The sequence below is a fragment of the Periplaneta americana genome, chromosome 2 (assembly GCF_040183065.1).
Source record: "Periplaneta americana isolate PAMFEO1 chromosome 2, P.americana_PAMFEO1_priV1, whole genome shotgun sequence".
Taxonomy (NCBI): domain Eukaryota; kingdom Metazoa; phylum Arthropoda; class Insecta; order Blattodea; family Blattidae; genus Periplaneta; species Periplaneta americana.
Genome location: NC_091118.1, coordinates 173,779,762 through 173,796,061, shown reverse-complemented (window position 1 = coordinate 173,796,061; position 16,300 = coordinate 173,779,762). Strand labels below are relative to the sequence as shown.

Here is a 16,300-nt window from a genome sequence, read left to right as displayed (position 1 = left end):
TTTATGATTATTTATACTTGTCCACACCTGTGGAGTAACGGTTAGCGTGTCTAGCTGCGAAATCAGGTGGCCCGGGTTCGATTCCCTGTCAGGGCAAGTTACCTGGTTGAGGTTTTTTCCGGAGTTTTCCCTCAACCCAATACGAGCAAATGCTGGGTAACTTTCGGTGCTGGACCCTGGACTCATTTCACTGGCATTATCACCTTCATTTCATTCAGACGCTAAATAACCTAGATGTTGATACAGCATCGTAAAATAACCAAAAAAAAATAATCAAGACGATATAATTCAATGTTTTGAAAATATTCAAATTTGATAAGTGTAGACGGACCAATAAATCAGTTAATGAATAAAGGTATTACAAGTCACTTATCCGAAAATAATAATGTTTACCAGATAATTGAGATTTGTTGTATAAAATGAGCTATATTTTGGTATGTAATTTCACGTGTTCTCTTTCATTTTAGGTCGTAAAACCACCAAAACTGCAGCGACTACAAAGAGGCAAACTCATAACAAGTCGCAGTACTTCAGTAGTGATTCTGATTCGTCAGTGTGTTCATGTAATGGCAAGAAATCTACCCGAAAAATCTACACAAACAAAGCTTCCTCATCTAACAGAAGAGCACGTTCTCGAAAGGTACGCTCACCCTCAATGAGCAGTACTGATAGTAACGAGAGCATGGTGTACTGCAGTTCCAGTTCTGTCAGAAGCAGCAGTTCGTCCCGCAGTAGCCACACATGGCGCAAATCGAAGCCGCCTTCTCGTAAAGAAAAGAAAGGATCATGGCGAATACAAATAAACGTGCCTGACATGAAGCAGGAGCAAGACTATAACAGTATGGATTATGATCCACCTTATACTTCAACTGAGATCAGTAATTTCCTTGGTAACAGTGCCAGTACAAGTAGACCGAAATTACGCAGCATTGTGATCACGAGAGCAACAAATGGAGAAGGAAGACATCGGGAGTCTTCGGGCGGCAGTAGCCATGACAGAGGGAAGTTAAACAAGGATGAACAGCATAAGAGTGTCGCTAAAAAGAGTAAATCCCATCGAGAGAATGGGTCAGCAAAGAAAGTAAAAGATGAGGAAAGTGCAGGGCCTTCAACACATCACAGGGGTAGCTCCCATTCTTCATCGCATTCTTCACACAGACATGAATCGAGTAGTAGGCATTTGGGTAAATCAAATAAAAACACTAGACGGAAACACAGTAAGAAAGACGAGAAGAAAAGCAAGCGGCGGAAAGAATCAGAATCATCTATGGAAAGGAAATCACGTGGGTCAAAATCGAAGAAAAGAAAGAGAATTTTGTCTCTGTTTTCTGACTCGTCAGATAATTAAGAACTAATAATTAGATTCAGTTAATCATCATTCCTGATATAGAATAAAGTGCACAATTTCCTTTAATTCAGTATGAAAGTGAAATGTACATTAATGAAGATTGAGTAATCATAAACTTAAAACACGTACTTGATTGCTGTATCAAGTGAAACATTACAGCTTATTTCAACCGTAAGAACATTCTGGTACCACACAGTATAGATAAATGTTACGTGCTTATAACTGTAGGATTTTGTGTGGTATTGTAAAAGAGAGAGTAAATGAACTGTGTATGATCGAAGTTTTGTAACGAATTTATCTCTTACAGGTCCTGCTGATTCATATACTGTACTTTTATTTTCCGTTCACATCTTGTGTTGAATGTGTCATAATGGGCATTCAGCTATCTCTTGTTAACTGGAATAGACTTGTTAAGGTAGACATGTAGAACTTTTTGGAATTGTGTTAGCATATTTTGTATCATTATATAATTATAATTTTTCTTTTTAAGAATCAGTAAATATAGTATGGTGACTGATAATTTTAGCATCAGTTTCACTTAAGAATTCTTTCCTCTTTTTTAAGAAATTGTAATAGTGGAGAATATGACTCATAATTGGCTAGCAATGGAGATTTATGGAGTGAAGAAAAATTATCTGGACAATAATCTTTGGGTGATAGGCGGGACCAAAACAAGCATAACTTAAGTGGCCATGGGTTTGTTGGGACATTACAGACTGTTTAATTAGGAAATAGTTAATGAAAATCATTATTCACCAAAAACATTGATAATGTAATGCATTTTATGCTCGACCATGCCGAAATGTAGTAATTATACACCTGGTAGCAGCCCTTTAATGGACCTCATTAAAGTACACCTATCCATTAAAGTTCAGTTGTTCCACCAATCAGAAAACACCATTGTAGCAATATGAAAGCGCAAGTATCGATTATTCTTGGATATGCAATCGAAAGACAACTAGCGAAACGTCACGGAGGCTGGAAATCCAATACTGTCGCAGAAGGTTATGTTCTGTTACTATAATAATTAGCGTTAATTGTAAATAATATTCAAATAAATTCAATTTGTCATCTCGTTTTTCAATTCTAAATCAATTTCAAGGTTATATCAAGACTAATGTTTATTTTACTCTCTAGATTATATCAAGGTCAATGACATTTGTTCCTCAGAAAAAATCAATACTTTTGCGTCTGCGCACATCTTAGAATTTACGAGATATTGCACAAGGTCAGTTCCGCTCCCCAGTCAGATAAGAATAACATGAATACTTATGAATAATTTCAAGTTAGAAATATGGTCGAGCGTAAAAAGTCGTATGAAACTTGCCTATAATGGTAATTAAGACGCTCGTATGAAAATTATGAAACTCGCTTGCGCTCGTTTCATAAACATACTCGCATCTTAATTACTACCAATATAGGCTCGTTGCATAATGAACTATTATGGCACACTAAGGCCCGGTTTCACCAACAGATGTTAAAACTTAACAAATTACTATACTGACTTAATAATAAATTTAACACAAAAACTGTTTCATGAATAGTTGTTGAACTGTTTGTTCAGTTAACATCAGAATTTACTGTGTTAAAACCTAAACTATGGCCATAAGCGGAGTTGTGGGGGGGGGCACTGCCCCCCCCAAACTTGGCAGAACTATTTCTCTCCCCCCCCCCCCTTCTATTAACGTTATAAAATATTGAATTCAAAATATTTTTCTTGCTTTTGTTTATGATTAAATTTCTGTGCTTAAATTGACGAATTAATGTCTCCAGACCATGTGTCTGGACTATAATATTTATTTTAAATTTCTGAATGTTTAAGAATTTCTATACCTCATTTAAGGAATGGAAGCACTGTAATTTCCCCCCCCCCCCCATGTTAGAACTCTGCAGATGTTCAAGCAGCCACTTGGAGACATATGAGCAACATACTGCACAACAATGCAGAAAAAAGAAAAGTGGTCCCGGTATAATGTGTAAACTTAAAGACGAGATTAAGAAAAGTAATTAGAATTTACATTTGATATGACATCTTGCTTTTTTAAATAGACAAATAGAGTAAATGTAAAATTGGTCCACCCGCTGTGGAGTGATGGTTAGCACGTCTGGCCATGAAACGAGCGGGCTCAGGTTCAAATCCTGGTTGGGGATATTCCGAGGTTTTTCCTCAACGAATTGAAGCAGAATTGCTGGGCAATTTTCAGTTTGGACTCGGACTGATTTCGCCATCATTAATTCACATATTAGCATCCATACAATAGCCCAGGTTAAGTTCACGGTGCGGCATGCTGTACTTGTAAAAGAGCGCGGCCGTTCGGCTATCCAGTCATTCACAGAATAGGAGTGGTAAGCACAATAAGCCTCAGGCTGCAGTGTAAGCCTGTACAAGAGGGGAAAAAAAAGTAAAATTGTATATTTTGTTACAGTTTTACTTTATTTTACAATACCTTTATTAAGTGATCATATTCCGATACACTGTACCAAGGTCGAGCTATAACGGGGGAGGAGATAAATGATGTCCCCCATAATCTCGTTATATCGGGATTCTATGATTTTGCTTTGCCCCCCCAAGGAAACCGTTCTCTCCCTGCCTATGACTATGGCTAATATAAATTACATTGCAGATGCAGAATTATTGTTGGTAGACCTTTTAAATGTACCGTACATCATTTGGAGAGAGCTGTGAATGATTCATGATTTCGAAAAATCTACGAAATTTACTGAGGTACAGACTGTCGAAAATGATAGTCCGCAAGATAGGAGATTAAATTCGCGAGAGTTAGCATCCACAACGAAAATATGTCTCTCTCTCTCTCCCATGCTACAGGCATTATGTTAGCTTCTAATGCCACAGCGAGAATGAGACGAAAATATGTTTCCATTACTTGAAGACCAGCTGCAAAATGTTACATTCAACATTTCATCTGCTTCTTCAAATATTAATATTAGTTCTGTGTGTGTGAATAATGTATATTTTTTTTTTCTCTTTTTAACTTTTTTTTTGTCCCATGCACCCTTTACCATTCATCACATATTCATTCCCCTCCGTTTACTAAAAATTAATGCATATAAAATTGAAAATAATCTATATACATTTATCTCATTTATTTGTATTTTACAGTTCTCATTCTCTTCTAATTATTATTCCAATTCAGAAACAACTAAGTAAACTAAAAGAACTCCAAAAGGAAATAACATTTCAATGGATACCTAGTCATTGTGGTATACCTGGAAACGAGAAAGTCGATAATATTGCAAAGCAGGCAACATATTTGCAACCAAGACCTCTTCAAGTGATATCTCTATCCAATGCTTTTGCTTCAGTAAAGTCTCATTTTATAAACCTATGGATCAACAATTGGCTCTCTCCTGACAAAGGAAAAATTTTACAGTCTGTTCAAAAGAAACCAAATGACCTGGAAATGTACAAAAACTTGCCCAGACATGTTCAAACATTTTTAACAAGAGCCAAAACAGGTCACATTGTCACTCAGTTGTACCTACACCGATTTCACATTTCTGATAATCCTACTTGTCTGTGGTGTAATAATCATGATGAAGATCTGGAACACATTCTTCTCTACTGTCCATCCATAAACCACAAAAGAAGTAAATTAAAATCATCAGTACCAGTTGCAGAAGAAACAGCCCTGCAGTATATATTGACTACACCCCAACTCTGGCTACTAGCAACAGGCATCTATAATGAACACCGATCAAAATACCCCTCAACTGAATAGACTACAGTGGACTATAGTGGACTTTATGTTGTCAGCAAACAGCTGGATACATTAAGAAGATTGATTGATTCTCTTCTAAAATTCTCAAAATTGCCCCCTGGTTGGGAACCACAGCTTTAGATTATACGAGTGTGCCGCATGTTAAGAAAGGTTGAAAAACACTGCTCTAGAGTCAGGGTGAATAATAGCAAAGTTAATTAGATAAAAAATGTACATCCCCTAAAGACCAATAAGTTATGTTTACTCAAATGTTGATCCTGAAACATGTTTGATGATCACAAACTTCTTAAGCATATGAGTAGAGGTATGAAAATATAGCATTAATTATTTATTTGAAGAAATAGCGTTTATTAAAATTTGTTTGACCAGCCTCATGGTCTAGTGGTCAGAGCTTCTGGCTATAGTTCATGAGGTCCCGGGTTCGATTCCCGGTTAGAGCACAGGATTTTTCCTTAAAGGGGATTATTCCTGTGTTCGTCCATGGTCTGGAATTTAGGTTAAGTTTAGATTTAAGACCTCTCCTGGCACTACATTATCATAATCATCCTATCACATCATCGGGGTAATGTAACTCTGCCTTCCAGGCACCCCAACCTCAGAAGTGAGTTACAACTAAGCCACAGCCAGGAGAGAAGACTAGAAATGTCGAAAAGACAACCTGGTGGCATTGGATAAAAAAAAATTTGTTTTGCTATTTTACGTATGTATTTGAGAGGGTTAAATGAAAATAAGGCATATAAATGGTAATGGACATACCTGATCAGTGTTACAACGTTCAGTTAAATAACTAATAGTTTCAGTTGTGTTGCTAATCAGTCAATCTTCTTAACGTATCCAGCTGTTTGCTGACAACATAAAGTCCACTGTAGTCTATTCAGTTTCTGTTTTTCACGAGAAATGAGGGACATTTTGATCGGTGTTCTTTATAGATGCCTGTTGCTAGTAGCCAGAGTTGGGGTGTAGTCAGTATATACTAAAACACAAAAATAAACAAAAACCACGAAACTGCATAAAAAAATTGCGCAATTATACGTTAAGAACGGTCCATTTTGCTGTAACTGTATAACACTGAATGAACTTTCATGTTTAGAATCAATGGCAGTCAGCAATTATTGTAATTAAAAAAATCAGTAATCAAAATGTTACAAACTGCTGTTGGTTCCCTTCATCCCTGCCTAGGAACAATATTCATGTCCATGTCAGAGAATATCAGAGTTAAACTTTGTGGTCCACGTGGTCTGTAGTAGACTAAAAAAAAGACAAATATTGCATATGTGCAGTTCATAGTGTGCCAGACTCCACAAAAAACTAAGTTCCCAGCCATTTTCTGAAGTTTATGAAATTGAAATTAAAACAAGATTATGCATTCTTCAAAATCGGTCATATTGCGCTGAAGATACAATTTATCGTGCTAATATCTACTTATAGCATTTACAATAATGACTTCAAAGGGTTGCGATTGTGACGCAATGTAAATAAAACTGAAAAGGGAGCAAAAAAACACGTCTTATTTTTATCGTGTTTTTTTATCACAATTGCTATATTTTCATACCTCTGCATATTGGTTTTCTGGGCTGCACTCACACACAACTCTTTTGTGTTGATGTATACCTCACTGACAAAACAGGTTTCATCTGCAAACAAAACATTCCCTAGAAATACTGGTTTATATGCATGCTGTTTTAAAACCCAACATCCTAATTTTGTGCATTAAGAAGATACAGTAAAACCTCGATAAGATGCGCCCACTTATTACGCTATTCCATGTAATACGCTTTTTTTTGTCCGGTCCCTGTACATTTCATATATAACACCTTTATAAAATACCCCGTTTGTTGCACTCAAGTCCTGCATAATACGCTATTTTTGTGGAATATTTTCGATGTAATTTTCAGCAATGTACTGTAACAGCAATGAAACTTTGTCACTAAACTCACTGATGCCATTAACCTGAAAAATATTGGCATTCGGCCCTTTACCTGCACATTTAAACCTTAATACTTCATACCCTCTTGTTGTGCTCTCTTATTCGACTCTTTATCTGCGCGGTTAAAGCCTACATACAGTTACAACACCTCACCCTCTTGCTAACCCTCTCTCTCAAACACCATTCCTCACTTGGCTGTAATAAAATTCTGAAAATTTTTGCTGGGCAGTTTCTTGTCCTTTAGTGTATTGAAGTGTCTGTGAATATGATTACAATGAGTGTTAAACAAAAAGCACTTTCTGTGTCGGAAAAATTGGAAATCTTACGAAAGTATGATGAGAACAGTACTCTTACTCAGAAACAACTCTCTGATGCATTAGGAATCCCATCATCGACATTAAGAATGATAATAAAAAAATCGCGACTCGATCTCTACAGCTGCGATGTCGGCAGGTTGTAATCGCAGGTAAACATGAAGACTTGGAGAACACGCACAAGGCAAACAACTATAAATGGCTTTTTTTTTTCGAAAGAATTAAGCACAGTACATATTGTAAATGTCTTTGACGTACAGTACAGTAATTACATAATGGAGTAATACTGTATTACCTTTCATGAATCATGTATTTTAATAAAGAACAATGCTAATAGATACTGTATATAAGTCAAAATTAGTATACCTGCCTAATACGCGGTTTACACACAGCCCCTTGAACAGCGTCTTATCGAGGTTTTACTGTAGTTGAGTTGTCGTATTTTGACTTGAATGTATGAAATTCTTAAGTTTTGATCAATGCACATTATGTGCATTCCTTTGAATTTAATGCACTCCATCTGTGCACTACTTGTTATAGATTCATGCTGCTGCTCTACATTTTCCCCAAGCAGTGTCATAAGTAAAATGGATATCTGATAACTCAGTCATGATGAATTGCACCAGTTTACTTTTTTTTCAGTAGATAACACACAAAACCCTATTCTCCGCTCAGTGACACACACAAGATGAGTAACATTTTACAGGTATTGATTCTGTAAGTTATCTGACATGCCAGGCACTCCACCAGAAAACTTACTGGCATGTAATTATACATAAGCACTTCCCTACCCTGGATTACTGACCAGAATAATGTGGTTTCTTTTGTTACCATTATATCACCCCAAATATTTTTCCCAGATAATTTTATTGTCTCCTGTTCGAAGTAAAAATATACAGGTCTTACCATAATTTCCGAAAGCATGACATTCCATTGCTGGAATTTCCATAGAGTAGTTTTTATAGATCTTCAGTACTTAGGGTTGCCAGGTTTTCACACTAAAAATATGGAAGATTTTGTAAATAATTATCAAAATCGTTCTAACAACATATTTTACCTTTAAGAGCATGTTATATACAGTATAACTGTACACAAAAGTAATTTAAAATGGATCTTATAGCACTATTAACACTTACCACTTTGTATTCAATCAGAAACTTTTACAGTTGGAATTTCCCTTAACAAAAGAGGTTGAAAATTTATGAGAATTTGTTATTGTAGATAACACTTAAAAATATGTAATTAGAATAACTTTCATAGCGTCATACCCCTATTTACCATTTAAATAAATAAATAAATTATGGAAGAAAATATTATCAAATATGTGAGACAGAAGACTGGCAAAAATGTGGATAAATATGGAAGACATGGCAACTCTATCAGTACTTATACTTGAATACTTATAATTAATAACTAAGATGTATGAATGGCTTGTCACACACTGTGTGACGACTGTTTTAATATTCAAGGGGATTGAGGATCAATTTCACTTTTCAGAATGTGAAATTATGAGGTTTGGTATATTTGTGATTAGAGCAGAAGTATAATTTTCATGTTTATCTTTTGGACAAACAAAATGTTTATATGATAATAGGTTAAAACTTGTTAAACTAACAACTTTTAATTACCATATTTACTCCAGTAATTTCTCTACCAAGATTTTTGGAAATGTTTTTAAGAATTTTATTTTCCACGTGCAATTTCCTCTTACATTAAATAAATGAAAATTTGACACTCCTTTTCCCTTGTCTTTTGTGAAGATTCCAAGTATCAAAGAAATAAATAAGTATTAGAAACCAAAGGTCATTCCATTCTATAATGAAAAACGACTATTATTTGTCATACAACATGGAAGATTGTCTGGATTTGTTGTCTATTGAAGGTAGTGGAGTGTAAAATACACATACGATTATTTTCATTACATAACTAACAAAATTGTTCATAATTATTGAAGTTGTGCATGTGGTTTTTTATATTCTGCCTATGTGCAACATATATATATATATATATATCTGTGCAGCATTTACGGAAAGGGGAAGAGAGAAAGCTGAAGGTTGTACTAATCTGTGAGAAAAAGTATGTCCAAATGTTCAACATAACACTCAGGGGCAAACAGTAACCAGAGCATTTGAAATTGAAATAAAGGGAACCCAATATCTTTTGTTTTGCTTTTTGGTACTCTTGGCACCCAAGATCGAGATGAGCCACTTGAAACTCTGCTGCGTAAGTTCTTGATATATACAAAATCCAAAAGTCTTCTTGAAGCTGGATTTTGTAAGTGGTATAGATGATTCCAGTTATAACGCATGCAACTTTGTTCTGAACACGTGGTAGTAATATTAACTAAGCTTGACAGCATATCCCCAGGTATTGGTGAGTGTAGAATTACATTTGGTTAGAAATTTTATAAACCTGAACTTCCTTTATTGTGTTTAATGTAGCTAGCAGTTGAATTTTATGTGCTTTCATTCATGGGAGCCCATCCCATTTGAATGGAATATGATATTGTTTATCCATTACATTGAAGGAGAAAGTATTATGTTGCTAGTATCTATAATCTCACGGAAATATCCATTTCCAAATTTTCATTAATGAAATAATGTTTGGAATGTCGTATGTACAACAGTTTTTCTTTAAGTTATTACATAGATTTTATACATATTTAATGTCTATGAGTCAATTTATCCAAGATAAATGCACATAAAATAGTTTTATTAAAAATCAATACATAAGAACAACCACTCAACTCGAAGTCTGCTTTGATAATGACATTATTCTTTGGGTTTTTTTATTTTTTTTTTTATTTTAGATTTTACAGGTATATATCTTCAGCATCCCAGATACAGAAGTGATATTTGGCGTGGTCTGTGTGCAGCAATTTTTCTTTAATCGTTGAATGTATTGATGGATGGGTGAATGTGAAACATCACACAGAAATAAATCAAGGCTGGATATGATTTAGTATATAATTAAATAGAAAATATCAACACATATAAATATAATATTTAATAATGTACAGTAGAGCATCGATTATCCAAATATCGATCAACAGAAACATCGGTTAACCAAAAGAGTTCCAGTCAGCAAATTCAAATTTGCACATGCATCATGTAGAAGTTTCGCTAGCGCTTTTTGCAAGATTTAGTGGCAAAGAAACGGGTCTCAGCTCTGAAGCCCCCAAAAAAAAAAAAAAAAAAAAAAAAAGAACTTCTTTTCCTAAACTGTATGCCTACTGTAATGACCATTTTGAACTTGTCAAATTAGGCTAGTCAATTCTCTGTGTTATTTGTAAGATGTGTGATACAAAATATAGGCCTATACTGTATGTACAGTTTTGTGTTTAATATCAGTGTTTCTTTGTTTCATACTGCTCTTATGACACCGGTACAATTTGTTTTCGTAAATGATCGGTTATCCAAAAAATCAGTTATCCGAACACCTCCCATCCCCAATTGTTTCGGATAATCGATGCTCTACTGCAGCCGTGGCGAAAATGTGATCATGCGCTGAGCCACTGTGTAACCTGCAATGTCATAGCATCTATGGAGGAAGGCGGACACCCGAAAGGGAAGTGAAGCAACTGTGTGACTTATTAACGGATTTTCATTTTCCTTACGTCAAGCACTTAAATATAATTTTATACTTACTTCCAGTCGTAGTTGATCACGAAGGTTTTTGTCTGTCATTCGTGATCTAAATTTAGTTTTTATTATTATTTTCATTGTTGTTCAACATTTGTCAAGTCCTTACATCTAGCTTTCATTTAACATCACATTGTAAATCTGTGAGTTTAAATTGAAAAGTTTTTGAATGAACAGAAAGCAAGTGGTAAGTATTAATAGTGCTATGGAATTCATTTTAAGTTACTTTTGCGTAGTTATACCACAGTCTAAGTATATACAGTCACGAAGCTTGAGTTTTGAGGGTGCTAGAAACAATAGACTGTGATGGTACTATTTTGCATTGCCTGTAATGAGGCGATATTAGCGATCCTAGTGGTGAGTAACTACTCTAATGTTTGCATATTTACTACGTATCTACCTTCGCGACTGTATATAGTAGACTGTGGTTATACCACAGTCTAGTACATACAGTCATGAAGCTCCATACTTAGGGAATATGCATCCAATGACAGTTGAACTTTAGTTGCTAGCCACTAGGATCACTACTATCGCACAATCTATTGGTCCTAGTACTCTCAGTTGCTAATCTTTTGGAGCATTGTATCACGAGAAATGCAAAAAGTCACCACAAGCTTCGTGACTATGCACTAGACCAGTGGTTCCCAAATTTTTTTTATTGCAAATCCCTTTCGACTCGAAAAAAATTCATGGATCCTCAAATTAAATTTAATCGCTAGATTAATATAAATCTAATATGTTTCCAGATTTGTTCGTATTTAACGTCGACAATAATGTCTACAACTACATTAATTACCATGAAAAGCCATGAATTCATAAACATGCAGTAGTATTTATAAAGTGCGTGTATGTTTTTTTTTTCTCCAGTAAGTATATGCATAATTATAAAAAAAATTACCTTCAAATTGCTAATGTGAAGAAAGGTATTCTTTCCTTGCCTCACAAATTTATTCCAAGTTGGAGATGGAAGAAAGTTGAATTCTCATATCTGATGTGGCATCCAGGCGATGACAGAATTTTGATTTTGTTGCTGCATATCGTGAAAAAAGGGCGCAAATAGCCATAGGAGCTGGCGCGTCCTTTTTATACCCCATTAACTAACTATCGTGAAAATCCTACTTCGCACAGATATGTTGGAAATGGGATGAGTTTTGCCGCTGCATATTTAGAAATTTCCGAATATTCCTAAAGTAGGCTACATCAGAATTCGGTGACAGGAAGTTCGCTAAATCTTTCTTCCATCATATTTTCGATTTTGGTTGATTCACCTGTTTTTAAATTAGCAACACTGAGCTGTGATACATGACAAGGTGATCGACTGGTTTCTGAATTTGTAGAATTGTCATTTTTATTGCCTTTTATTAGCCACTGAACCATTGAAATGACACTGTTGTTGTTTAGTCAACTGTCTGAAGACAGATCTGAACCTTACAAGTGATACCAAGAAGTCACCACTTATAAGGCAACTAGGCCAGGAGATAATAGGGTAGGATGGCCAGTTCCTTTCCTCCTTCATTGTATACATCGCCAACTATAGTAAAAGCAGAAGAAATAGGCGGGTTTTTGGTCTTGTGTAGAAACTACTCACTCCACACTTTCTCTAGCTGTTTATGACCTGAACAAAGAGACCTTCCTGTTGCTGTGTTCGAATGCTAATTGTTGACAAGTGCTCGCCTGTGATATTACTGTGTTATAGGTTGTTCACATATAATAATAAACAGTATTTTAAATACTAATCATCCAAGTAATCGCTATCATATCTCAGTCCAGCCTGATATCAGAAGTCATTCTAAAGGTGTTATTTATCAAGTTTACTGTTTCTTGAAAGAACTTAAAGTTTGTGAGGATGCTGACAGCCACTGCAAAGCGTGTGGTGTTTCTCTACGATCAGTTCAGAGAATTTGTGCAGAACAGTTTGCTTAGTCATACTTATTGTGTTATTTGATTTGTTAAGCTAAGCCATTCTTAAGTGCGCTTCTAACACACAAATATTTTTTATTACGAAATTCGTTCATATTATAATAACTTGTACATTTTCTACACACAGTAAAATATATTAACTTTTTGCACTTTAATTTTCATTTTTCTCATGATTCACGAAGTTCGTAACTGTATATTTAATATTTACTATTTTAATAAAATATTCTGAAAACACATAAAAACCAAATAATTATGTGTAGGCCTACCAAATAACAACCTCTAGTTATTTCTCTACAGTTTCTTTGTTTCATAAATTATTTTCTTTGTGAGAGGGGACGGAGAATTTTAACAGAGCAGAGGGCGGCACTACTCATAAATCCCTTAGCATAATACAACATTTTATTCGACAACTCTTAATAAGTAATGATTATCAATTCTAAAAAAAAAGCACATAATGTTTATATCAAAATGTTCAATATAGAATTCTGAGTGCAATTTTCCGAATAACTCTATAAGCTGTAAACTTTACAAAATTTACTTTATTTTTCGAGAATGATTACATTCGGTTTCGCAAACATTCCTAAACTGGGCATTTATGTAGAATTTCGAAGGTCGACAAAATTTGAATTGGTTATAGCATGTTTAAACATGAACAAATTAAAGTAAGTAAGTAAGTAGGCCTAATGCTAAATATATGATTTCTCGTATTAGGTTTACATTACATTATAATAATTATTACATTTGCGAAATGGCTAACGCGAAATATTATAAATGATAATATCCTCTAAAGTCTGATTAGTGTAATATGTTACTATTCAGCGATGAATGCAATGGAAGGAAAAGCAGAACTGGCCATCATAACCCATTATCTTCTGGCTTAGTTACCTCATGAGTGATGCCTTATTGTTGTCACTTATGAGTTTCAGACCTGTGTTCGAACAGTTGACTAAACAAGACAACAATATTCAGTAAATCAGGTAGTTCTAATTACTAGAAATCACGTTATTATTTTATTTGTTCTTTTAAGTTTTTCTATAGTGAAAAACGTGTGAATGGAGGAGTAAGTTATCTGGGACAGGACCATACACCCAGCAGGTTCTGAGAGGTATAGGAGTCGGGATAGTGAATGAGGGGTTCGCCATACCCGCCTATTTCTTCTGCCCCTAGTATAGCTATTTAATACACAAGTCAGACTTCAGATGTATAGAAACAATTGTTCTTCCTGTGACATATATCGTCAAGTGAGATGTACTGTCTGATAGTAAATGTACACATCAGCCAAAATCTCAATCAGAGGATGATGACACTGTATAATATGAAAATTAAAATTATTCGTAATATGAAATTAATATTATTATGTTTGGAATCAAAGACACATGGTTATTAACACACAGTTTAACACGAACACCTCACATAAGCCTGCTCGTACTGAATGAATAAAAACTGACTTCACAATAAAAGTAGCAGAAGCAGAACAAGTGCACAACAATGGACGAAATTTCTTTCTTTTTAAAAATACGTCTCAAAATTTATTGCTGACTAAATAACATTGTCAATCAAATTTATTTTACAATTAAGACATTAAGTCTCCAAGCACATTTACAAAAACTTATTCTTACATTGTTGATCTCGAGAGAAAAAACTGCAAACATTTGCACACAAAACAGATAAGAACTAACTAATAACTCACCACCCTCGTCAAGCAGACAAAAATTTTCAATAGAATTGACTACCTTAATTGAAAAAGTAAGTCTTGTTTTTTTTACAACAGCTCAAAGGCCAGCTCATGCAAAGGTGAGATCTGATCATCTACCCTTGCCGATATACTTTCACAAGTATAGCTGCGTACGGTACTATACAATCGCATCGAGAAAAATGGAAGTATTATATGTTATTTATTTCAAAATATATATCACCAACAGCGGATCCCCTGATAAGTGTTGGCGGATCTCCAGATTTTTTTTTTATTGGGTTATTTTACGACGCTGTATCAACATCTAGGTTATTTAGCGTCTGAATGATATGAAGGTGATAATGCCAGTGAAATGAGTCCGGGGTCCAGCACCGAAAGTTACCCAGCATTTGCTCGTATTGGGTTGAGGGAAAACCCCGGAAAAAACCTCAACCAGGTAACTTGCCCCAAGCGGGATTCGAACCCCCGGGCCACCTGGTTTCGTGGCCAGACGCGCTGACCGTTACTCCACAGGTGTGGACCGGATTTCCAGAGATCCGCGGAGCACACTTTGGGAACCACTGTACTAGACTGTGGTTATACTGTATATAACATGCTCCTAAAGGTAAAACGTCGATAATGTCTAATGGAACGATTTTGGCAATTATTTCCAAAATCTCTCGTATTTTCAGTTTGAAAACCTGGCAATCCTACCACGAATGGACAGAACATATTGTGAAGAGTACAGGGATTTTGGAGTTACATTGTTGAAGTAAAATTGAAGCACGCACAGTAATCAAGTAGGTTATAGTGCACCTAAATGTGAGAGAGAGGACATAGGTGGGAATCGCTAGGTTACAGAATTGTTGCTTGGGACTATGGAATAAAACAATATATTTTGGCACAACATATTCTTTATTTAGTTCTGAGTATTTTTTTTTAATCATGTAATGAATATGGCCTTAAAATTCTCTCAGTCAGTAAATATAATTTAAAATTTCTTCATCACAATGATAATTGTATGCCTTTGTGAGCTTTTTATGACTGCATCATTGAAACAGGGTAATGCAATTACAAGATTTCTACTTTCTCATACTCCTGGTAGACAGAATCTGGTTTTTTGTAATATAAAAGTATATTTAACATTTTAAAAACCAGTCTGCTTTCCCTTTGGAATTCTTTCAACTTGACTGTTTCAATACAGTCAACAAGAATATTTGTCAAAATCTTTGGTGTTAAATTGCATGTCACATTTTAGTTTGACAAATATCACATTTTCATGATAATTGCTGAGACACTGTTAATTTAATGTAGTACGATAGCTTACATTTATGATTTCTATTTTTATTTCCAAAAAACGACAGTTCCTTTAACCATTAATCAGTATATGTATATAGATAGATACATAACTGTAAATAATTGGTTATATTCACTTTATTGTTTTTTTTTTTTTTTTAGATGACTGGAATATATAAAATATGTTTCATTTTTAATAACTGTGCCACTCTTTGGTGGAGTATTGTCTATTGGTCATGATAAAAGAAAAGAAAGCTTAAAAAGAATCAATATTAAATTATGCTGGTTTCCAAAAAGGAAACAATTTTGATAGGATAATATCCAGTAATTATTATGGCCAGTCTTCAGATGGCATTTTATCAAAGGGGATCCTTGACAGGTTTTACGATATTTACAATGGCTTTGGGTTACGTTTTCTCATAGTATTTTTGTTTTCTTGGTA

At 34.8% G+C, this 16,300-nt stretch overlaps 1 protein-coding gene across 5 annotated transcripts in view; it reads left to right on the top strand.

Annotated features, from left to right (window-relative positions):
- LOC138694839 (E3 ubiquitin-protein ligase Topors-like) overlaps nt 1-10,286 on the top strand; it is a 43,533-nt gene extending 33,247 nt beyond the window's left edge. For all 5 annotated transcript variants that reach the window (XM_069818959.1, XM_069818956.1, XM_069818955.1 and 2 more), the window contains one exon: nt 468-10,286. In XM_069818959.1, the coding sequence (XP_069675060.1) occupies nt 468-1,348 (881 nt within the window). In that variant the 3' untranslated portion in view covers nt 1,349-10,286. The remainder of the gene's footprint in view (nt 1-467) is intronic.
- Nucleotides 10,287-16,300: the final 6,014 nt, after the last annotated feature.